The following is a 23,186-nucleotide window of genomic DNA, read 5'->3' on the forward strand; positions in this document are numbered from 1 at the left end:
GCTGGAAGGATGGAAAAGTTTTAAGACTATTCATGGATGGGTTACTGTGGCTTGTAAAATGTCTGGTAAAAGTAATCCTTTCATTAGAAAAGAGTAGGAGGCACACAGTGACTTGGGGGTTACTGGTGCAATACATTTTTTAAATTTGGTACAATATCTTTTGCCTTGATTCCTTGGTGAGAGAAATTACAAGAATTGATCTGAACATTGTAAAGGTTTCTTTTTGCTGTTTTTAATTTTTTTGCTGTTTTTTTATTTTATTTTGAGAGGCTTGAACTCCAAATTTGTCAGTGCCTCAAATTCCTGCAAGTTTTCTGGAGAGTTTTGATAGCTAATGCCCTTGAACTTTTTTCAGAAATTAATTAGAAACATCAATTTGTTATTCCACTTATTTATGCATTCATTGGTTGATTCTTGTATGTTCCCTGAACATATGGCAACAATGCTCTAACCAACTGAGCGACCCGGCCAGGGCTGATTTTTCTATCAGGGTTAATTAAAGGCCTTTCTGTTAATATTAAAAGTCATTATTAGAGTAGAGCTCTTTCTGGCTTCAAAATTTGTTTTCCTTTGGGTAGGTCCTGAGAATCTGCAAATCCTAAAGTCAGCACAAATGGATTGGTATTGAGTCTGTGCGATTGACTAGGGCTGGTAACTTCCCAGACGATTAAATCTACTATGACCCGTACAAGGTCCCTAAAGCCCAGTTCTGCGATCTTCCAAGGCCTTCCGGAGAGCAGCCTACCCATTTCTAACTTAGCGATCCCCGAACTCTCGTCCTATACTGTACGTAGCCGGTTTAAGGCTTCTTAATCTATGGCTAACCACTCCTCCGCTTCGACCCCACCTTCTCCAACACGTGACCTGGAGCCTGGCAGCCAGCCCCATTCGGTCACGTGAGTGCGCATTCCTACCGGTTTCCGGGAGTGCGAATTCCTGCTCCCCAGGCTAGTGCCGCTCCTCCTGCGAGCCTGCCGGTGCATGGCAGGGCCACGCCCATTAAGGGACTGGGAAGGAGCGCGTCTAGGCGCCCAACGATGACGTAATATCTCAGCGCCACGTGGTGAGGAAGTGTCGGCCTTAGGGAACAGTTGAAAGACGCCGGGCGGAGGTAAGCTGGTTCTGTGTTCAAGCGGTTAATGCAAGGAGAGAAGTGACTGGACGGGAAGGGGAAGCCAGGGGAATGACTGAAGAGACAGTGGAAAAGACAAGTGTGGGGATAAATACTTAGGAGACCACTGAGGCAGGAGGTAACGGGGTGACAACTCAAGGAGTCAGTAACTGGGAGCGCAGAGAGTTAGAAATGGCCTGGGGGAAGATGGAGAAGGACGAAGCGGGAAAGGATCGGGATGTACGGACTAGGGTATGGCAGAAAGCAGACTTAGAGGTTCATAAAAAGCCAATGCAGATACCGAGGAAAAGGGGATGGGAGCAAGGTCCACCGAGCCAGGAGAACCAGGGAAGGGCCTCAGCCCCAGAGGTCCCATTGGCTTATTTTTAAACTCCGGGTGGTCAAAGATTAGAGGGTTGGACCGGTGTCTTTGGCTACTAATGCTGGCTGCTCTCCACAGCCCGGCTGAATCCTTACAAGTCAGTGGTCGCTGTTTGCAAGCCCTGGTGACTTCTGATTCTCTTTGTTGTTTATTCAAGGTTACCTGGCTGATATCTTCTTATTCTGGGCTTATTTTCCACTTGGGCAAGAACTATGTCATGGATCAAGGAAGGACAGTTGTCACTGTGGGAGCGGTTCTGTGCCAACATCATAAAGGTGAGCCCATAGCACCAGTTCACCTGGTCAGTTGTGTAATCTTGTATCAAAACCTGTTATTCAAATTGAGTAATTCACGATGTTGAGTGTAATTTAGCAATGCAAGGAAACTTCCAGATCTACATTTCTGCCAGATTATTGTCTTAACTCTCACATTTTCAGGAAGCCCAGGACCTCCTAATATCATTGAACAGCATATACTGTTAGGTCTTCGTTAGGGAGAATTGAAATTTATTTCCCTGGAGCTTTGATCTGTTATTCCTAGTGCTGTCCTCTGGATTTAGATAAAATTATCTTTCTTTGATGTGCTAGAGCATAGTGGCTGAGTTTGGGCTTTGGGGGCTGACACACAAGAACGAAAGTCCTATTTTATCGTTTATTAACTAGGTAGCTCTAAATTTTTTTTGTTTTTCTCTAAATGTTTTTTGAGGATTAAATGAAACATATATAAAAAGCATTTAGCTCATTGTTTAGCAGTTCTTTGTTTTTGTTGTTGTTTTTGACAGAGGGACAGATAGGGACAGACAGGAATGAAGAGAGATGAGAAGCATCAATTCTTCGTTGTGGCACCTTAGTTGTTCATTGATTGCTTTCTCATATGTGCCCTGCCCGGGGGCTACAGCAGAATGAGTGACCCCTTGCTCAAGCCAGTGACCCTGGGATCAAGCCAACGACCTTGGGCTTCAAGCCAGAGACCATGGGGTCATGTCTATGATTCCACACTCAAGCCAGTGACCCTGCACTCAAGCTGGTGAGCTTGCACTCAAGCCAGATGAGCCCGTGTTCAAACTGGTGACCTTGGGGTTTCTGACCTGGGTACTCCGCGTCCCAGTCCAGTGCTCTATCCACTGCGCCACTGCCTAGTCAGGCAGTTCTTTTCTTTTTCCAAACTATAAAAGAATTTATTAAGAAAATCAGAGAGGTGGAAGAAGTGAACAGTAGAAAAAATGGGTTTAGAAAACAAGTTACAGAGGCAAAAGAAGGGCCCTTGAAGCTTAGGAGAGAGAAAGGCAAAGGTAAACCCCCTGGGGAGAAAAAGAGGGGAAAGGCGCAGGCATGCTCCCCAGAGGGAGAGTGCCTGTAACAGTTTTTTTTTTCTTGAGAAAGAGAGAGACAGGAAGGGACACAGATAAGAAGCATCAACTTGTAATTGTGGAACCTTAGTTGTTCATTGATTGCTTTCTCATATGTACTTTGACTGGGGGGCTACAGCAGAACGAGTGACACCTTGCTCAAGGCAGCGACCTTGGGCTCAAGCCAGTGACCCCAAGCCCTTGCTCAAACTGGATGAGCCCAGGCTCAAGCTGGCGACCTCAGGATTTCGAACCTGGGTCCTCAGGGTCCCAGGTCAATGCTCTATTCATGGTGCCACCACCTGGTCAGGCTCTAATGCTTCTTGATTACTGCTGTTACTGGGGCTGTTTTTCTTTTCTTTTTTTTACAGAGACAGAGAGTCAGAGGGATAGATAAGGACAGACAGACAGGAATGGAGAGAGATGAGAAGCATCAATCATTAGTTTTTTGTTGCGACACCTTAGTGGTTCATTGATTGCTTTCTCATATATGCCTTGACTGCAGGCCTTCAGCAGACCCAGTAACCCCTTGCTTGAGCCAGCGACCTTGGGTCCAAGCTGGTGAGCTTTTTGCTCAAGCCAGATGAGCCTGTGCTCAAGCTGGCGACCTCGGAGTCTCGAACCTGGGTCCTCCACATCCCAGTCCGATGCTCTATCCATTATGCCACCACCTGGTCAGACTACTGGGGCAATTTTTTAGTCATTTGAAGACTACAGTCACTCCATTTCCTATACTCTCCCTTGATTTCCCAGCTCTTTTTTTTTTTTTTTTTTTTTTTTTTGGTGACTGAGACAGATAGAGAGTGAGGGACAGATAGGGACAGACAGATAGGAAGGGAGAGAGATGAGAAGCATCAATTGTTCATGGTGGCACCTTAGTTGTTCAATTGCTTTCTCATATGTGCCTTCACAGGGTAGGGAGGGCTACAACAGACTGAATGACCCCTTGCTCAAGTCAGCAACCTTAGGCTCAAGCTGGTGAGCCTCACTCAAACCAGATGAGCTCACACGCTCAAGCTGGTGACCTTGGGGTTTTGAACCTGGGTTCTCCATGTCTCAGTCCAACTCTCTATCCACTGCGCCGCCACCTGGTTGGTCAGGATTCCCTCAGCTTTTTCGCTATGATTCACAACAGTGTTATAGCCTCTGCATGTGATAGGTTTAATATTGAAGCCGGTCAGCTCGGATTGGTTTTTTAGCCACAGACTGTCAAGTAGTGGGTAGTAATGAATTTATGAGTCAGTAAGTCATACCCACTCCACACTAACACACAAATGCCAAGGTTACTCAGGTAGGCCCAGATATGGAAATACCTCCTCAGGCAACCACTGCAGTCATGTGTCAGGAATAACAAGCTGCATGACTTGATTGAAACATTTTTTTAAAGGCTGCCTGTGGAGGAGACAAAAGTAGAAAATGACAGAGAGGTACCTGGGAAGCAGTCTGTGAAGAGCCCCTTCGGTGAGGAAAATAAGGCCAAGGGGTGAATGTTGTGATAGACAACAACAGACTACTCTAAGCCAGATAAGAAGTGTTTTTTTGTTTTGTTTTGTTTTTTAGTTTTATTTATTTATTTTAGAGAGGAGAGAGAAAGGGAGAGAGAGAGACAGAGAGGGAGAGAGAGAAGGTGGGGAGGAGCTGGAAGCATCAACTCCCATATGTGCCTTGACCAGGCAAGCCCAGGGTTTTGATCCGGCGACCTCAGCATTTCCAGGTCGACGCTTTATCCACTGCGCCACCACAGGTCAGGCCAGATAAGAAGTTTTGTTTGGCCCCCAAAATGTCTTTGTTTGCTTTGAAATGGCTCCTGGCATTTAAATTTTTATAAACAATTTGACATCTCCTATAAAGTTGGAGGATCCAGCAACATTTGACCCCATTTCTGTACATCAGCAATTGGCTAGAGCTGAGGAGTGAAGGCCTCTTTGATGTGGAGGATGCCCTCTTCATTTGACCACACCATTAGTATTCTTCCTGGGCCTTCCAATTGGATACTGATGAAACCAAAGTGGTGTTTAAGAACATATATATGGTTATGGCCCTGGCCCAGTAGCTCAGTTGGTTAGTGTCATCTTGATAACACCAAAGTTGTGGGTCTGATCCCCAGTCAGGGTTCATTCAAGAATGACCTATGGTGGCTCAGTGGATAAAGCGTCAACCTGGAATGCTGCTGAGGTCACTGGTTAAAACCCAGGCTTGCGTGGTCAAGGCACATACAGGAAGCAACTACGAGTTGATGCTTCTCACCCAACTCCCACTCCTTCTCTCTCTTCTCTCTTATCTCTCTAAAATCAATAAAATAAAATCTTAAACACTTAAAGAATCAAACAATGAGTACCTTTTCTGTAAAATCAAGAAATAAAACATTTTTTGAAAAGAGAACATATGGTTAAAAGACGAACTCTGATCACACACAGACCTTAGTTTATTTATTTTTTATTTTTTTCTAGGGACAGAGAGATAGAGAGAGGGATAGATAGGGACAGACAGGAACGGAGAGAGATGAGAAGCATCAATTATCAGTTTTTTGTTGCGACTCCTTAGTTGTTCATTGATTGCTTTCTCATATATGCCTTGACTGCGGGCCTTCAGCAGACCAAGTAACCCCTTGCTCAAGGAAGCGACCTTGGGTCCAAGCTGGTGAGCTTTTTTTTTTTTTTTTTTTTTAATTTTATTTAAAGACTCGGCTGCTGGTGAGTTTTTTTTATTATTATTATTATTTATTCATTTTAGAGAGGAGGGGGAGAGACAGAGAGAGAGAGAGAGAGGAGAGACAGAGAGAGAGAAGGGGGGGAGGAGCTGGAAGCATCAACTCCCATATGTGCCTTGACCAGGCAAGCCCAGGGTTTCGAACCGGCGACCTCAGCATTTCCAGGTCGACGCTTTATCCACTGCGCCACCACAGGTCAGGCACTGGTGAGCTTTTTGCTCAAGCCAGATGAGCCTGTGCCCAAGCTGGCGACCTCAGGGTCTCGAACCTGGGTCCTCCGCATCCCAGTCTGATGCTCTATCCACTGCACCACCGCCTGGTCAGGCCACAGACCTTAGTTTAAATCCCCACTTTGCCTCTTAGCAGTGTGACTTGTGCAAGTCACTTGACCTCTATGAACCTGTTTTTTCATCTATAAAATGAAGATAATACTATATACTTTGGGGGTTTTTTTATGCTTATTTTATTGATTTTAGAGAAAGAGATAGGGGGGTTAGAGAGACAGAGATGGGAACTCGATTTGTTCCTGTATGTGCCCCGACCAGGGATCAAACTTGCAACTTTTTCATTTCAGGACAATGCTTTAGCCAACTGAGCCATCTGGCCAGGGCCAACTATATACTTTATAGATTGTATGATAAAAAGACTACGGTATAAATAGCTTAGAATAGTGCTTGGCATGTAACAAGTGCTTAATAAACATATAAATAGGCCCTGGCTGGTTGGCTTGGTAGAGCGTCGGCCCAGCGTGTGGAAGTCCTGGGTTCGATTCCCGGCCAAGGCACGCAGGAGAAGCTCCCATCTGCTTCTCCACCCCTCCCCCTCTCCTTCCTCTCTGTCTCTCTCTTCCCCTCCCACAGCCAAGGCTCCATTGAAGCAAAGTTGGCCCAGGCACTGAGGATGGCTCCATGGCCTCTGCCTCAGGCGCTAGAATGGCTTCAATTGCAGCGGAGCAATGGCCCAGATGGGCAGAGCATCACCCCCTACTGGGCTTGCTGGGTGGATCCTGTTTGGGAGCATGCGGGAGTCTGTCTGCCTCCCCATCGCTCTCACTTTGGAAAAATACAAAAAAAAAATAAAATAAATATATAAATAAAAATAAAGTACTTAATACCCATTTATAAAGCTAATAACACAAAACACCCAATTCTCTTCTTTGGGGCTTCATCATCTAGCTCAAGCCTATCAGCTCAGGGCGTAATGTCTCCCTTTATCTTTTAAGAGTATGTGATATGTTCATCGTTTGTCTTCTTACTTCACAGGCAGGCCCAATACCCAAACATGTTGCATTTATAATGGATGGGAACCGTCGCTATGCCAAGAAGTGCCAAGTGGAGCGGCAGGAGGGCCACTCGCAGGGCTTCAACAAGTTGGCTGAGGTGGGTGTGGGTGGCAGAACCCAAGGTGAACTGTCTGTGGAAAATTGGAATATAGCTGGGAAACCTGAGTTTGCTGTGGTTTGAGAGTTTTTAAATAGATCTTTGTTTTATTGCTTGCTTGCTAGCTATAGGTCTTCTGTCATCATTAACAAAAAAATTGAGTCATCCAATGGTTCATCACAAGATATTAGAAATAAGAACAACATTGCCTCCACCCACCTTTAACCAATCAACAGTTTTTTTTCTGTGCCTCCTTGTAAGCTGTTCTAACATGAATTAACATTTATAGAATTACATTTATAGCTTTAATAACCTTATTTTTAGGCCCTGGCCAGTTGGCTCAGTGGTAGAGCGTCGGCCTGTCATGTGGAGGTCCCGAGTTCATTTCCTGGTCAGGGCACACAGGAGAAGTGCCAATCTGCTTCTTCACCTCTCCCCCTCTCCCTTCTCGCTTTCTCTCTCATTCGCTGTCTCTCTCTCTCTCCCCCTCCTGCAGCCATGGCTCAATTGGTTCAAGCGAGTTGGCCTTGGGTATTGAGGATGGCTCCATGGCCTTACCTCAGGCACTGAAAAAGTGGCTCCGGTTGCAACGGAGCAATAGCTCCAGATAGGCAGAGCATTGCCCCCTAGTGGGCTTGCTGGCTGGATCCTGACTGGGTTGTATGCAGGAGTCTGTCTCTCTGCCTCCCCTCCTCTTACTAAAAAAAAATTTTTTTTAATAAAGAAACCTTATTTTTACTTGATACTTTGGCAACTATTTTTCTATGTTGATATATAGCCTTTCTAACTATATGTGTGTGTTTTTTTTATTAAGTGAGAGGAGGGGAGGCAGAGAAACATACTCCCACATGTACTCGTACTGGTATCTACCCGGCAAGCCCCCTACTGGGTGATGCTGTGTCCATCTGGGGATGTTGCTCCATTGCTGGGCAACTAAGCTATTTTTAGGGCCTCAGGCAGAGGCCACAGAGCCATCCTCAGCACCTGGGGTCAACTTGCTTGAACCAATCTAGCCATGGCTACAGAAGGGGGAGAGAGAGAGAATGAGTGAAGGAGGAGGGGTAGAGAAGCAGATGGTCACATCTCCTGTGCACTCTGACTGGAAATTGAACACGGTCTGATGCTATACTTCTGAGCTAACTGGCCAGGGCTCTAACTATAGTATATGTTTTAATGATTATAGAACATTTTTGTATGCCTGACCAGGTGGTGGCTCAGTGTATAGAACATCGGACTGGGATGCGGAAGACCCAGGTTCGAAACCTCAAGGTCGCTGGCTTGAGCACAGGATCATCTGGTTTGAGCAAGGCTCACCAGCTTGAGCCCAAGGTTGCTGGCTTGAGCAAGGGGGTCACTCGTTCTGCTGTATTCTCCTGGTCAAGGCACATATGAGAAAGCAATTAATGAACAACTAAGGTGCCACAATGAAGAATTGATGCTTCTCGTCTCTCTCTCTTCCTGTCTGTCCCTATCTGTCCCTCTCTCTGTCTCTCTGTTTCTGTCACACAAAAGGGAAATTTTTGTTATCATAAAGATCTGACATAATTTGTTTAACTGCTCCCCTATTATTGGACATTATAAATAGTACTATTTAAGTAGTGACATTTTTGGAGCAATGATAAGGTGACCACCCTTAGTTTTCCTGAATCTGAGGGTTTGTCAGGACACAGGTCTTTCAGTGCTTAACCTGGGGAAAGGGCCAGACAAATGGGACATCACTCTAAGCAAAGGTCATGAACATTTTATGGGGTTTTTGTTGTTGTTTTAGAGCTTAAAGTGTGAGTTTATTAGTAAGACAGTGAGACAGAGAGTGGATTTCTCCACAGATAGAGCATCCAAATATTTTATGGTTTTTAATAAATATTGCGGGTTGGAAAACATTAAGTCTAACAGCAAGAATGGAATGTGTCAAACTTTGAGAAACTAAGGAGAATAGAAATACGGCCTGTAGATTCTTGGCACAAGAACATGGCCCAATGCTAGAACAGTGATATTTTTTGCTTTGAACAAGTGGCTGTGGTTCTTTTTGTTTGTTTGTTTGTTTTGTTTTTTTTCTTTTTCTTTTTCTTTTTTTTCTGAAGCTGGAAACGGGGAGAGACAGACAGGCTCCCGCATGCGCCCGACCGGGATCCACCCGGCACGCCCACCAGGGGCAACGCTCTGCCCACCAGGGGGCGATGCTCTGCCCCTCCGGGGCATCGCTCTGCTGCGACCAGAGCCACTCTAGCGCCTGGGGCAGAGGCCAAGGAGCCATCCCCAGCGCCCGGGCCATCTCTGCTCCAATGGAGCCTTGGCTGCGGGAGGGGAAGAGAGAGACAGAGAGGAAGGGGGGGGGGGGTGGAGAAGCAAATGGGCGCTTCTCCTATGTGCCCTGGCCGGGAATTGAACCCGGGTCCCCCGCACGCCAGGCCAACGCTCTACCTCTGAGCCAACCGGCCAGGGCCAGCTGTGGTTCTTTTTAATACTGTATGGAGGTCTTTAGATTTGTTGACCCCAGCTTCCCTTTTGTGACTAATTAAGAGGCAGTTTTGCCTGGTGCTTAGGAGCTTAAGCTCTGGAGTCACTCAGAATTCATGGGTACCCCTTCTCTGCCACTTCCTGGCTCAGTGATCTGTAGCAAGTTATGTAGCTTCCCTTTGTCTTACCGTAGTTTCTTCATCTGTAAAACAGGGTAGCAATAATTCCTATCTCAGGAGATTATGTGAGGATTAAACAAAATAGCACAATGAAAAGCATGTGGCACAGGGCCTGGAATAAAGAAAGTGCTTGCCTGACCAGGCGGTGGCGCAGTGGATAGAGCGTCGGACTGGGATGCAGAGGACTCAGGTTCGAGACCCCGAGGTCGCCAGCTTGAGTGCGGGTTCATCTGGTTTGAGCAAAAAGCCCTCCAGCTTGAACCCAAGGTCACTGGCTCCAGCAAGGGGTTACTTGGTCTGCTGAAGGCCCACGGTCAAGGCACATATGAGAAAGCAATCAATGAACAACTAAAGTGTTGCAACACGCAATGAAAAACTAATGATTGATGCTTCTCATCTCTCTCTGTTCCTGTCTGTCTGTCCCTGTCTATCCCTCTCTCTGCCTCACTCTCTGTCTCTGTAAAAATAAATAAATTAAAAAAAAAAAAAAAGAAAGTGCTTAAACAAATTGAAACTGTTGTTATTGGCATCTATTTTGACTGAGGTCAGTAGGGGGTTTCAACCCCGGAGTCCCAGCCACAACCCTGTAAGGTCTGTATCCTTGAGCCTATACAGGAGTCCGGTTTTTTCCTAAGGTGGCAATGAATTGGTTTGTGTGTATGTCTGTAGAAGGATGCATGTTAAGATGGGGTGCCTGGAGGTTAAAGATAGGGGCTAGGAGACATTTAAACAGAACTGAAGAAACAAAGCAGAAGAGCAATCACTATAGATTAGTTTTTGTCCTTTTAGAACTTCATTTAATGGATTCGTTGTATAATAGATGTTTGACACATTTCTTCAACTCTCTGAGCCTCAGTTTTGTCCTGTATAAAGTAGATAGGAAAACAATAATGCCAGTCTCAAGGGGTTATTTAAAGAACCTGTTGAAACAGCGTATGTGAAAACCCTTCACAGACATAAATGCTGCACAGGCACGCAATTGTTGCTCTCATCCTTAGGACCCATCAGCCACTCAATCTACCAGAATGATGAAGTTATGCTGTGAGTAATAGTACCTTGTGTTCTGTATTGTTCATTAGCCACCTATGAGGGATGGATTGTTATCTCTTTTTTTTTTTTTTTCCTTTTTCATTTTTCTGAAGCTGGAAACAGGGAGAGACAGTCAGACAGACTCCCGCATGCGCCCGACCGGGATCCACCCGGCACGCCCACCATGGGGCGATGCTCTGCCCACCAGGGGGCGATGCTCTGCCCATCCTGGGCGTCGCCATGTTGTGACCAGAGCCACTCTAGCGCCTGAGGCAGAGGCCACAGAGCCATCCCCAGCGCCCGGGCCATCTTTGCTCCAATGGAGCCTTGGCTGCGGGAGGAGAAGAGAGAGACAGAGAGGAAAGCACGGCGGAGGGGTGGAGAAGCAAATGGGCGCTTCTCCTGTGTGCCCTGGCCGGGAATCGAACCCGGGTCCTCCGCACGCTAGGCCGACGCTCTACCGCTGAGCCAACCAGCCAGGGCTATTATCTCTTTTTACAGATAAGGAGACTCAGGCCCAGAGAGTTAAATGATTTGCCTATGATCACATGGCTAGTGCATGGTGGAATCAGGGACTGGAACCTGGATTTTTTACTCTCAATGAAGCGCTCTTTCTGGTAGACATCAGCATAGTAGTACTCATCAAGTTCACATTTTTCGGTTTCTCCAGTGGTGGCTTTCTGAATATTTTGTTCATTATTCTGGCAGAAGCACTGGTGTTCTCCTAGCTTTAGCCAGCACTGAGTTGGGGCCAAGGCCTCTCTTATTTCCCTTTCCACTCTTTCCTGTACCCTAGCTCCTTGTCTTCTCCCTTCTCAGACTCTGCATTGGTGTTTGAACCTGGGCATCCGAGAGGTGACGGTGTACGCATTCAGCATTGAGAACTTCAAACGCTCCAAGAGTGAAGTAGACGGGCTAATGGATATGGCCCGGCAGAAGTTCGGCCGCTTGCTGGAAGAACAGTAAGATGCTGTCAGAGGGGAGCGCGTGTTCTTCAGCACCTCCAGCTTTACCCTAACCCTCAACTCTCTTATCTGAGGCTTATTATTATTATTGTTATTTTTATTGATTGCTTTTTGGAGAGGGGGGAGAGAGAGAGAAAGAGAAGGAGAAAGAGAGAGGTGGGAGAAACGGGAAGCATCTACATATTTGTAGTAGTTGCTTCTTGTGTGTGCCTTGGCCAGGGCAAGCCCAGGGATTTGAACTGGCAACCTCAGCATTGCAGTGATGAAGCCAGGTCGACATTTTATCCACTGAACCACCACAGGTCAGGCTTTCTGAGGGTTATTTAAGGCTTTGCATCCATCTCATGTTGGATCTCTACATGGCAAATATAGCAAGCTAGTTTTTCTTTTTTTTTTTCCAAAGGGGGCATTTATTTGAGGATATAGAGGTCTTTAACAGAATTCAAGGACAAGTACAGGTAGCCTCAAGCAGAACTGAAACCAGGATTGAAATCTATTAGGTAGAGCCTCTTTGTACAATTCCTTGTCTCTGCAGACTTTCTTTCCCTGTTTTATGAGAACAGCCCAGAAGGAACTAAATTCTTTCATTAGTCCCCCTTAGATCAAAGTCCTGCCCCAGGACCAATAAGCCATGGCCAGGGGAGTAGAGTAAGAGAAACACTGGAAAGTCCTTTTCTGCTGTGCAGTCATCCCTGACAAGGTACTGTGTTCTCCTGCGTATTCTCTTGGAAGGAGAACGGGATGATGCCTAAGCAGCCTTTATAAGTAAGTCAGTGCCATTTTTAGCTGTCATTAAGTTTAAGCATAACTTAGGGAGCAGAGCCAGAGAGGGACACAGAAGATTGGTGGAGTCCGTTTGCTTTTAAATATGGAACCCTGTCCAGCCCAACCGCCCAAAAGTCTCCATTACAAACCTTCTCTGCCCAGCTCCTCCTGGCCCCAGGACCAGGACAATGAGAGAACAGAGAGCCCAGAGCTCCAGTGGAGCTGGGCCTAGATCAGTTCTGTCTTTCTTGTCCCTGTTTGTGGGGGTAGCCAGGCTTCTTTCCGTCCGTCTTAGGATGGGGAAGCTCTGGGCAGCAAACAGTGCTCCCAGGTCCTTAGCACAGGTCTGTGGCTCCCAGTTCACACCTGAGGGGCTGGGATGGAGGCACAGGGGCATGTTCCACATGTTCAAATTCTGTGCTTCACACTAATCTTACCTTTTTAAAGTACTTACAGTTTGTGCCAGGCCCTGAACCTAAGGTACATTATCATTTAATATTCACATTATTCTGTGAGAAAGATATTACCAGCCAGTTGTAAGAGGAGAAAAGTAAAAACTGGAGAAGTTAAGGTGTGTATCCAGAGGCACACAGCTATCAGACAGGCAGAGCCAGGACAGACAGGATCTTTCTGTTTCCTGCTCCGAGCTGTGGTCTACTCCTCTGTACTCTGAAAGACAGGCGGCAGCCATACAGTTCCGGAAAGATCAAAATGCACAGCAGCGGAGGTGTGCCCACAAGCGTTCTAACCAGTCAGTAGTAGAAGAAACGGCCTTAGGTTATGAAGTTGTGGACAGAGCAAAATGAAACCCGAGTGGTGGTTTTTCAGCCATAGAACCCCAGAATTCTAGGAGTGGGTGTGCAAAGAACCCAGAGATAATAGGGTATAGGGTACTGGTTTGCATTTATCTGTTTTATGTATTGGGCTTCTATTTATGATTTGATTTGAAGAAGTACTTTGGCTAAAAGAAGGTTGGAAAACCACTGGCTTACTTCAGTTTCATCAGTTGGGAAGCTAAACCGTAGTGAAGAGAAGAGAAAGGCTTGCCCATGGTCACACAGCAAGCGAGTGACAGAACAAGACTGGGAACCCAGGTCTCCAGGCTCCTCACCAGGGCTCTTGCAGCAACTTCTATTCAATACTTTATAGACCTCACTCAAGTCGTGCACCTGATGCCTGAGAACAAGCACATCACGTACTTTTTCTCACTCAACATAAGCCAATGTGGAGAGTATGGCGGGGACGGTTACCCTGGGAGAAGATGAGGGATACGTAGGCTCAGAGAGGCTAAGTGGTTATGCAAGGTCAGCTAGGAAGTAGTGGCACTTGGACTTGAATTTAGGTATACTTTTCTTTTTATGCTTTTTTTCTTTTGCCTGACCAGTGATGGTGCAGTGGATAGAGCATTGACCTGGAACACTGAGGTCCCAGGTTCAAAATCCTGACTTTATTGACTTGAGCATGAGCTTATCTGGCTTGAGCACAGGCTCATCAGCTTGAGCGCAGGGTTGCCAGGTTTGGTCACTGGTTTGAGCAAGGGGTCACTGGCTTAGCTGGAGACCCCCAGTCAAGGCACATATGAGAAGCAATGAACAACTAAAAAGCATCGCAACTAGGAGTTGATGCTTCTCATCTCTCTCTTCCTGTCTGTCTCTTTCTCTTGCTAAAAAATTTTTTTTAAGAGAGAAAGAAAAATATTGATTTGTTCCACTTATTTATGCATTCATTGTTTAAGTCTTGTATGCGCCCTGAACGGGATTGAACCTACAACCTTGGTGTATCAGGACGATGCTTAACCAACTGAGCTACTTGGTCAGGGCTGAATCTAGATATTCACATTTTGCCTTGATTTGTGTATACATTTGTCTATGGTAGCTCTACTGGGTTCTCAAAAATAGGTGGTTAGATCTTGCTTCACCCTTGAAATGTGGTTGAGGGTTGTAGGGTGTATCGGCTGTAGATGTGGCCTTCACCTCTGGATCAGGGTTCTCCAAAACCTGCCAGATGCCTCCACCCTACATATACTTCTTGTTATTAAGCTCACATTTTCCAAACTTTAGTCATTCAGTTTCTCCATGGCCTTCCCAGGTGGAGAAGCTGGTTGGGTGACAGTGAATCCATGCTTGCTGCAGTTTGGGAGTTACAGTACGGAGGCAGTGTAATGTCACGATTAGGAGGACAGGCTCTGAAACCAGGCTCCGGAGGTTCAAATTCTGGCTTTCCACTCACCAGATTCTGATCTTGAGCAAATCACCCAACCTCCTATGTCTTCGTTTCCTCCACTGTAAAAGGGAGATGAAAATGATATCTGCCTCCAAGGTTGGTGTGTGAATGGAATGTGCTGATGTACGAAAAGCAGTTAGACCGTTGTCTGGCACTTTGTAAACATATAATTAATGTTAGATGTCACTATTATTATCATTTTGCCGGAAGATACAAACCAGTAATACAGCTTCTGCCCTTGAGGAGTTTATTCATTTGTCACAATGGGACAGACATTGCACAGAATATGAAAATGCAACTTGCTGACAAGGACACGTGAGGCGGTGTCATGTGCGGGATAGAGTTTGGATTTTCAAATCAGACGGACCGGGATTTCAGTCTTGACACAGCACTTGATGTCTGTGTGTTCCTGGGCAATCCCTGTCTGACTAGCTGTCTGGGCCTCAGTTTCCTGCTATGGAATGGGGAAGGTGATGAACTCCTTTCAGAGTTTTGAGGGGATGCAGTGAAATAATGCATGTGGAATGCACCTGACACATAGGAAAGCACTCAAACATCAGTAATTGAATATCATTTAGCATCCTGCTTGCTCCAGCTCAGTCTGCTGTGTCCCAACGCTACCTCCTTTTCTCCAATCAGGGAGAAACTGCAGAAGCATGGGGTATGTATCCGGGTCTTGGGTGATCTGCATTTGTTGCCCTTGGATCTTCAAGAGCTGATTGCACAAGCTGTGCAAGCCACCAAGAACTACAACCAGTAAGTTTTCCAATTTCCCCTCGGGGACCTGTATCAGTCTTTGACTCCCTGCTAGCTATAGGGTGACATCCTTTGTCAGCATTTGGTACAGAGGCAAGGAGGGATGGTTTGGGATGCTTAGAGACCTCCTCCTCCATCTGCAGGGCAGGCCAGAGATGGTCCTGCAGTACCATGTTATACGTGTACAGTTTCTCATCTTCTTCCTCCTTCATTTCTGTGCCTCACCACCCCTGACCAGGGATGGGGTGGGAATGCAACAGGCCTTACCCCTGTCTCTGAAGATGGTTTCTTCAAGAAATTTTCTGTCCCACTCCTTTAACCACGGATAGAATGACCTTGAGAGGTGGTGCCCATGCAGAGGGGAACAGAGTTTGATAACCCAGACTTCATTTTGTGTGGCTTTGGCATATAGTGTATGTTTCACAGTGGATTTATTTTGCATCAGATTACCTTTCTGTTCTCCTTTGTTTGTGCTAATATCACAGTGGAGTCCCTTCCCTGAAAGCTGGTTGGTAGTAGAAGGGGAGAGGGTTGGAAGGGTACTAAGGGTCATTTAGTACTTGTTTTATTACAAAACTAGTAACATGTTTATTCTAAGGAAACTTGGAAAACACAAAAAATTCATAATCTGACCTTTCAGGGGTGTCCCTGATTAACATTTGGTGTGTGTTTTCCAGGTAAGGGATGCTCTGGAATCAGTGGCTCCAGTCCTTAGTCCTTGTCCTCCTTTGGTAAATTACTCCGTTCTTCCTGCTCAGGTGTTTCCTGAATGTCTGTTTTGCATACACATCCCGTCATGAGATCAGCAATGCCGTGAAAGAGATGGCCTGGGGAGTGGAGCAGGGCCTGCTGGAGCCCAGGTACCCTAGTCATTTAGCATGGACACTGACAGGAAAAACAGTATGCATCAAACTGTGAAAGCCTTCCTAAGTCGTGTACTTGGGTCAGAGGTCAAATCAGGCATGTATGTGGAAAGATTTGGGGGGAGGGCATCCCCTACACTTAAGAAGTTAGGATTGGCTTATTATAGTCCGCTTCAGAATTTCACTGTGTTCACTGCACACCAAGAAGCCCCAGAAAAATGGCATATTAGGTGGTAACTCTGTGGTAGTCAATAAAAAAAAGATCCTTTCCTCGCCCTTTAGCAGTGGTTTTTCAATAATTTTTTCAGGAACACAGTTTGTTGGGGGTGTAGTCCTGTAGGTTACAGTCTCATGCAAAATTCAGGTATTTTTCGCCCTGGCGGGTTGGCTTAGTGGTAGAGCGTTGGCCTGGCATGTGGAGGTCCCGGGTTCGATTCCTGGCCAGGGCACATAGGAGAAGCGCCCATTTGCTTCTCCACCCCCCCCCTCCTTCCTCTCTGTCTCTCTCTTCCCCTCCCGCAGCCAAGGCTCCATTGGAGCAAAGATGTCCCGGGCGCTGGGGATGGCTCCTTGGCCTCTGCCCCAGGCACTGGAGTGGCTCTGGTCACGACAGAGCGACGCCCTGGAGGGGCAGAGCATCACCCCCTGGTGGGCAGAGCGTTGCCCCTGGTGGGCATGCCGGGTGGATCCCGGTCGGGTGCATGCGGGAGTCTGTCTGACTGTCTATCCCCGTTTCCAGCTTCAGAAAAATACAAAAAAAAAAAAAAAAAAAGGTAAAAAAAAAAATTTCAGGTTTTTTCAAAAAGAAAATCATTCACCATTAGCAACATAATGGAATCCTAATTATTAGAGCTGTCAGAGACTTCAGAAGCCACTTGTCTACTCAGTTCCTCTCATATTATTATTAGTGTAACCTTTGGTGATAATATTAGTAAACTAATAAGAGCAATAGTAAAGTAACGGTAGAAAAAATAACCCAGGCAATGTTATATTTTGTATTTTATTAAGTCATTACTCTCATGTGTGAGAGATTCGAGTCTTTTCTTTATTTTATAGATGAGAAAACTAAGCTCAGCATTGAAGTTACTTTCCCAAGGTTTCTGCCAGTAAGAGCCAGAGGTGAGACTCAGATCTGAAGCTGATTTGATTCCAGAGTTCTTGTTCTTTACCTCAATTATATGGGATCTTGGAATACAGGAATTTTTCTGATTCCTTTTTCAGTACAATTGGATTTACCTGGGAGACAAAGTTAAAAGTCAAGAACTTGCTCAGTGAAAATAAAATTAGATAAGAAGGAAAGCAGAAAAATTTTAAGGCTCTCTTATGAATCCCTCTCCTCTCCAAAAGCTAGGTGATCTTTCTGTGTCACATAGTTTATTCATTCAATCAATTATTTATTATTTATTCATTCAACAAGTATCTTTTAAGTGCCAATGAAAGACCAGGCAATTGCTGCATATAGGGGATACAGTGGTAAGAATAAAAATATATATATTTCCTGCTCTTGTGGAGTTCTGGTAAGGGAAACAGATATGAATCAAGATTATACAAATTAGCATAAAATAATAATGGTGATAAATTCTATAAGGGCATCGGTGCATGGCACGAGAATTTATAATGAGAGGAATAACCTGGCAGGGAAGGCCCCCCAAGGAAATGATAAGTGATCTATGAAGAAAGAATAATTAGTAACTGGGGAAAGGCAGTAGTGTGAGCAGCTTGTTGGTTGCAGAAAGACTCTCAGAAGGCACTTGTGATAATTTAAGTATAAAGTACCTGAAAGGGAGCTTGGATTGTGGTGGTGGTGGGGTGGAGTAGATCCAATAGACTACATCAACAGCTACAAAATAGATAAAAGCAAGAGGACTTGATGGGCTGACTCTGGGAAAAGGATGTATTAAGGGATTTAGAGTTATAAAACAGTGGATAATGGTACCCTTCACTGTGCTAGGCAGCCCCTAGAAAGGATCCAGTTTGAGGAAGGTCGGGGGTTTGGTCTGTGATACACTATAGATAACAGGCCCACAGTTGAGAGGAGAGGCGGGGACTGGAATATCTGGAGATCATCTGTGTGGTAACTGAAGTGAAGAGAGCGCCTAGAATGGAATTTTACTGACTGGGAGAGCCTTAAGGAAAAAAAAGAACAAATAACCAGGAAGATAGGGAGAAAACCAGGCAATCAGTATTACAGAAGCCAAGAAAAGAGGGAATTTGCTGGTTTGGGTCAAGAAGGGCATGGACTTTGATGGAAACAACAGTCAAATGCTGTAAGGAGGTCAGTTAAGATGTGGATTGAAAATTAACTATTGGGGAAAAAATTGAGATACGGAGTACATTGGCAGAGTGGGGACCAGGCGGAAAGATGAGATTTATAAGTAGATAAAGGATATATAAATAGAAACAAGTTATTGGTAGTTTTCTAATTCTTAGTTTATAGGGTGATTTTATAATTGTTCATTAGAATATTGTGCTTTGGCCTGACCTGTGGTGGCGCAGTGGATAAAGCGTCGACCTGGAAATGCTGAGGTCGCTGGTTTGAAACCCTGGGCTTGCCTGGTCAAGGCACATAAGGGAGTTGATGCTTCCAGCTCCTTCCCCCTTCTCTCTCTCTGTTTCTCTCTCTCCCTCTCTCTCTCCTCTCTAAAAATGAATAAATAAAAAAAATAAAAAAGAATATTGTGCTTTATAATTAACGTTTTATATAGTCTTTTGTGTGAATAAAATAATACGGTTGATCCTTGAACCAATGTGGTAGTTAGGGGCATCTACCGCCTACATAGTTGAAAATCCATGTATAACTACAGTTAGCCCTCCATAACCTTGGACTCCTAACCATGGATCAAAAATACAGTTGACGCTTGAACAACACAGATTTGAGCTATGCAGGTCTACTTCTATGTGGAATCCATCAATTGTATATTAAAAATAATAAAGGATGGATTAAAAAATAGTAAGTTTAGGCTAGAAAGAAAGCTATTTAGCAAGCAGATGTAATATGCATTCACGCCTAGGACAAAACTCTGATCTTGACACCTAGTTCAGAGTACTTTATACTCATACTACATTCCAGTAACCACTGACCTTTATATTCTTTATGCTTCTTGTCCAGCAAGTTTTCCCATTTCCATTTTCTCTGCCCTGCATAGTTTAGTAACTTGCCTGTGTGAGGTTAGTCATGCAGACATGGTATGGACTGGGTAGGGCCACCGGTGTGAGAAGGCTGCTATCTCCACCCCCAGCTCCAGAAGCTGGATGTTCAGCTCAGACTGGGCTAATCAGGGCCTGAGGCAGTGCTCTTTACATTATTCAAATTTAGAGAAAGCTGCATTTATAACAAAGTCGGTGAGTTCATTACAATTAGGCTCTTCCTTTCCAATAGCTGTAATTTTTCTTTTCTATCATTACCACTATCTAACTCAGGGGTCCCCAAACTTTTTACTCAGGGGGCCAGTTCACTGTCCCTCAGACTGTTGGAGGGCCGGACTATAAAAAAAAACTATGAACAAATCCCTATGCACACTGCACATATCCTATTTTAAAGTAAAAAAACAAAACAGGAACAAATACAATACAATATTTAAAAAAGAACAAGTAAATTTAAATCAACAAACTGACCAGTATTTCAATGGAAACTATGGGCCTGCTTTTGGCTAATGAGATGGTCAATGTGCTCCTCTTACTGACCACCAATGAAAGAGGTGCCCCCTCCGGAGTTGTGGCGGGGGCCGGATAAATGGCCTCAGGGGGCCGCATGCGGCCCGGGGGCTGTAGTTTGGGGACCCCTGATCTAACTTCTCATTTTCCTTTCTACCAGGGTATATTTTTTGTTGTTTTGTTTTGTTTTTGTTTTCTTTTTAATTTTTGTACAGACAGAGGGGGTAGATAGGGACAGACAGGAATGGAGAGAGATGAGAAGCATCAATCCTAAGTTTTTTGTTGCGAGACCTTAGTTGTTCATTGATTGCTTTCTCATAAGTGCCTTAACCATGGGCCTTCAGCAGACAGAGAAACCCCTTGCTCGAGCCAGAGGTTACTCGGTGGTGAGCTTTTTATTTTATTTTTTTTTGCTCAAGCCAGATGAGCCCGCGCTCAAGCTGGCGACCTCGAGGGTCTCGAACCTGGGTCCTTCCACATCCCAGTCCGTTGCTCTATCCACTGTGCCACCGCCTGGTCAGGCCAGGGTATATTTTTTTCTAACAATCATTAATATTAGATTGGTTTTTGAATCTGGCATTATAGAAAAGGGATTAGATTGAACATAAAGGATAGTTAATAAACTCTTTTTCACTGATACTTTAAGCAGGTGACTTGACCCCCTATAAGCCTCTGACTTTCTCTTAAAACAGTAGTGTTAACAATACTAATAATTGCTCGTATTTATTCAGCATTTTCTCTTTAACAGACATCTGCCAAGTACACCACATATGTTATTTCATTTAATCCATAGAGGCTATGAGGTAGATACTTTCTTCATCCCCATTTTAAAGATGAGAATATTGAGACACAGGAAGTTAAGTAACTGTTCAACTTCACATATTTACAAAGCTTAGGACTAGGATTTCAACCTGAGAGAGCTTTGCTCTCTCATTCACTATGGTATACTGAGTGCCATACACGAAGGTTGAAATGAACAAAAACATAGTATAAAAATAAGTTACAAATATTTATTGGATCGTATTATAAGGCAGGCACTAGACTAAGAGTTTATCACACATATTTTTATTTAATTTTCATATAAGGTGGTGACTATTGTTTGCCCCATTTCATGTCAGTTAAGGATTAAAAAGGTTAGTTGACCTACCCAAAGTCACATATACTACTAAGTGGAACAGCCTGGACTCCAGCTCAGGTCTGTCTACCTCCAAAGCCTTTGTTTTTCACCATCTTTATAAATTAAATGCTAGGGAAATGTACTGTGTTGTTATCACAGGGCACATTTCCATGTATCTTTGTACCTTCTAGAAAGGATCTACCTTTCTGAAATGGTACTAGGAACACACACATTCTTACTCACCCTTTTTCCTGATGCGAGGCCATTCACTGTATTGTTATTAGTCACTGTCACCAGGTCTCCCTGAGGCTTTTGCCATATTTCTGTTGTAGGTTTTAGGCTTACTGTATTTTAGGTTGTCCATTTCCTAAACTAGAGTTTATTAGGAAGAAGCCATTATCCTGTTGAATACTTGTGCCCAAGTTCTTCCAGAAGATGTCCTACTTTTTAAAAAATTGTGATATGATATACATAAATGTTACTATTTTAATAATTTTTAAGCATACATTTAAATGTCATAAGTTATATTCAGTGTTGTATAATCATCACCTCTATTTCTAGCACATTTTTATTATCCCAAATAGAAATAACTCTGACAAAAGTAGTGATCAACCATGGCTAGGAGTCCAGCCAGTCATCTATTTATTTGTTTGTTTGTTTATTTTAGGGGAAAGAGAGACATGAAGGGAGGGAAATGGAAAGCATCAACTTGTAGTTATGTCACTTTAGTTGTTCATTGATTGCTTCTCATACGTGCCTTGACTGGGTGCACCAGCCAAGCCAGTGACCCCTTGCTTAAGCCAGCAACCTTGGGCTTTAAGTCAGCAACTTTGGGCTCAAGCTAGCGACCATGGAGTCACGTCTATGATCCCACGCTCAAGCTTGTGAGCCCACACTGAAGCCAGATGAGTGCACGCTCAAGCTTGTGAGCCCACACTGAAGCCAGATGAGTGCATGCTCAAGCTTGTGACCTCAAGGCTTTGAACCTGGGTTCTCAGCATCTTGTGTTGATGCTCTATCCACTGCGCCACCACCTGGTCAGGCTAGAGTTGTCTTTTAAAACACAAATCCAGCCTGACCAGGCGGTGGCGCAGTGGATAGAGCATGGGACTGGGATGTGGAGGACCCACGTTCGAGACCCTGAGGTTGCCAGCTTGAGCGTGGGCTCATCTGGTTTGAGCAAAAGCTCACCAGTTGCCTGACCAGGCAGTGGCGCAGTGGATAGAGCGTCAGACTGGGATGCAGAGGACCCAGGTTCAAGACCCCAAGGTCGCCAGCTTGAGTGCAGGCTCATCTGGCTTGAGCAAAAGTTCACCAGCTTGGACCCAAGGTTGCTGGCTCGAGCAAGGGGTTACTCAATCTGCTGAAGGCCCACAGTCAAGGCACATATGAGAAAGCAATCAGTGAACAACTAAGGTGTCGCAACGAAAAACTGATGATTGATGCTTCCCATCTCTCTCCGTTCCTGTCTGTCCCTATCTATCCCTCTCTCTGACTCTATGTCTCTGTAAAAAAAAAAATTTTTTAAAACACAAATACTGTAACAGAAGAAATCACATTGTGAACAGTTTACAACCTGAATCATGCTTTGTCCACTTAATGTTGTAATATGAGGGCTTTTTCCATGTCCTGTGCTTTTTCAACAATTCTTCTATTATTTATTTATTTTATTTTTTATTTTTCTGAGGTTGGAAACGGGGAGGCAGTCAGACAGACTCCCGCATGCGCCCGACTGGGATTCACCCGGCACGCCCACCAGGGGGTGATGCTCTGCCCATCTGGGGCGTCGCTCTGCCGCAATCAGAGCCATTCTAGCACCTGAAGCAGAGGCCACAGAGCCATCCTCAGTGCCCGGGCAAACCCTGCTCCAATGGAGCCTTGGCTGCAGGAGGGGAAGAGAGAGACAGAGAGGAAGGAGAGGGGGAGGGGTGGAGAAGCAGATGGGCGCTTCTCCTGTGTGCCCTGGCCAGGAATCGAACCTGGGACTCCTGCACGCCAGGCTGACGCTCTACCACTGAGCTAACCGGCCAGGGCTTCTTCTATTATTTTTAATTGCTACAGACTGTATCTTGTTTTAATTAATTTATTAAATTAAAAATTCAGCTGTTTGTTGGTTAGGCAGGCTGTTTTCAATTTCATTATTAAAAATAATGCTACAATTAAATCTATGAACCTAACTCTTGTCTGCATTTTGGATTGTTGCCTCAAGATCTGGATCTGGATGTGTGCGTTTCACCTTATATTTGCC

General features: G+C 44.9%; 1 protein-coding gene across 3 annotated transcripts in view; it reads left to right on the forward strand.

The window, feature by feature from the left end:
- Window positions 1-974: 974 nt before the first annotated feature.
- The window catches only part of DHDDS (dehydrodolichyl diphosphate synthase subunit), a 36,403-nt gene continuing 14,191 nt past the window's right edge, over window positions 975-23,186 (forward strand). Inside the window, exons 1-6 of one of the 3 annotated variants that reach the window (XM_066375587.1) lie at window positions 975-1,111; window positions 1,651-1,768; window positions 6,814-6,930; window positions 11,415-11,557; window positions 15,188-15,304; window positions 16,063-16,164. In XM_066375587.1, the coding sequence (XP_066231684.1) occupies window positions 1,706-1,768; window positions 6,814-6,930; window positions 11,415-11,557; window positions 15,188-15,304; window positions 16,063-16,164 (542 nt within the window). In that variant the 5' untranslated portion in view covers window positions 975-1,111; window positions 1,651-1,705. The remainder of the gene's footprint in view (window positions 1,112-1,650; window positions 1,769-6,813; window positions 6,931-11,414; window positions 11,558-15,187; window positions 15,305-16,062; window positions 16,165-23,186) is intronic. The other 2 variants (XM_066375585.1, XM_066375586.1) reach the window with 2 other exon arrangements.

This window comes from Saccopteryx leptura, chromosome 3 (genome assembly GCF_036850995.1).
Source record: "Saccopteryx leptura isolate mSacLep1 chromosome 3, mSacLep1_pri_phased_curated, whole genome shotgun sequence".
Classification (NCBI taxonomy): Eukaryota; Metazoa; Chordata; class Mammalia; order Chiroptera; family Emballonuridae; genus Saccopteryx; species Saccopteryx leptura.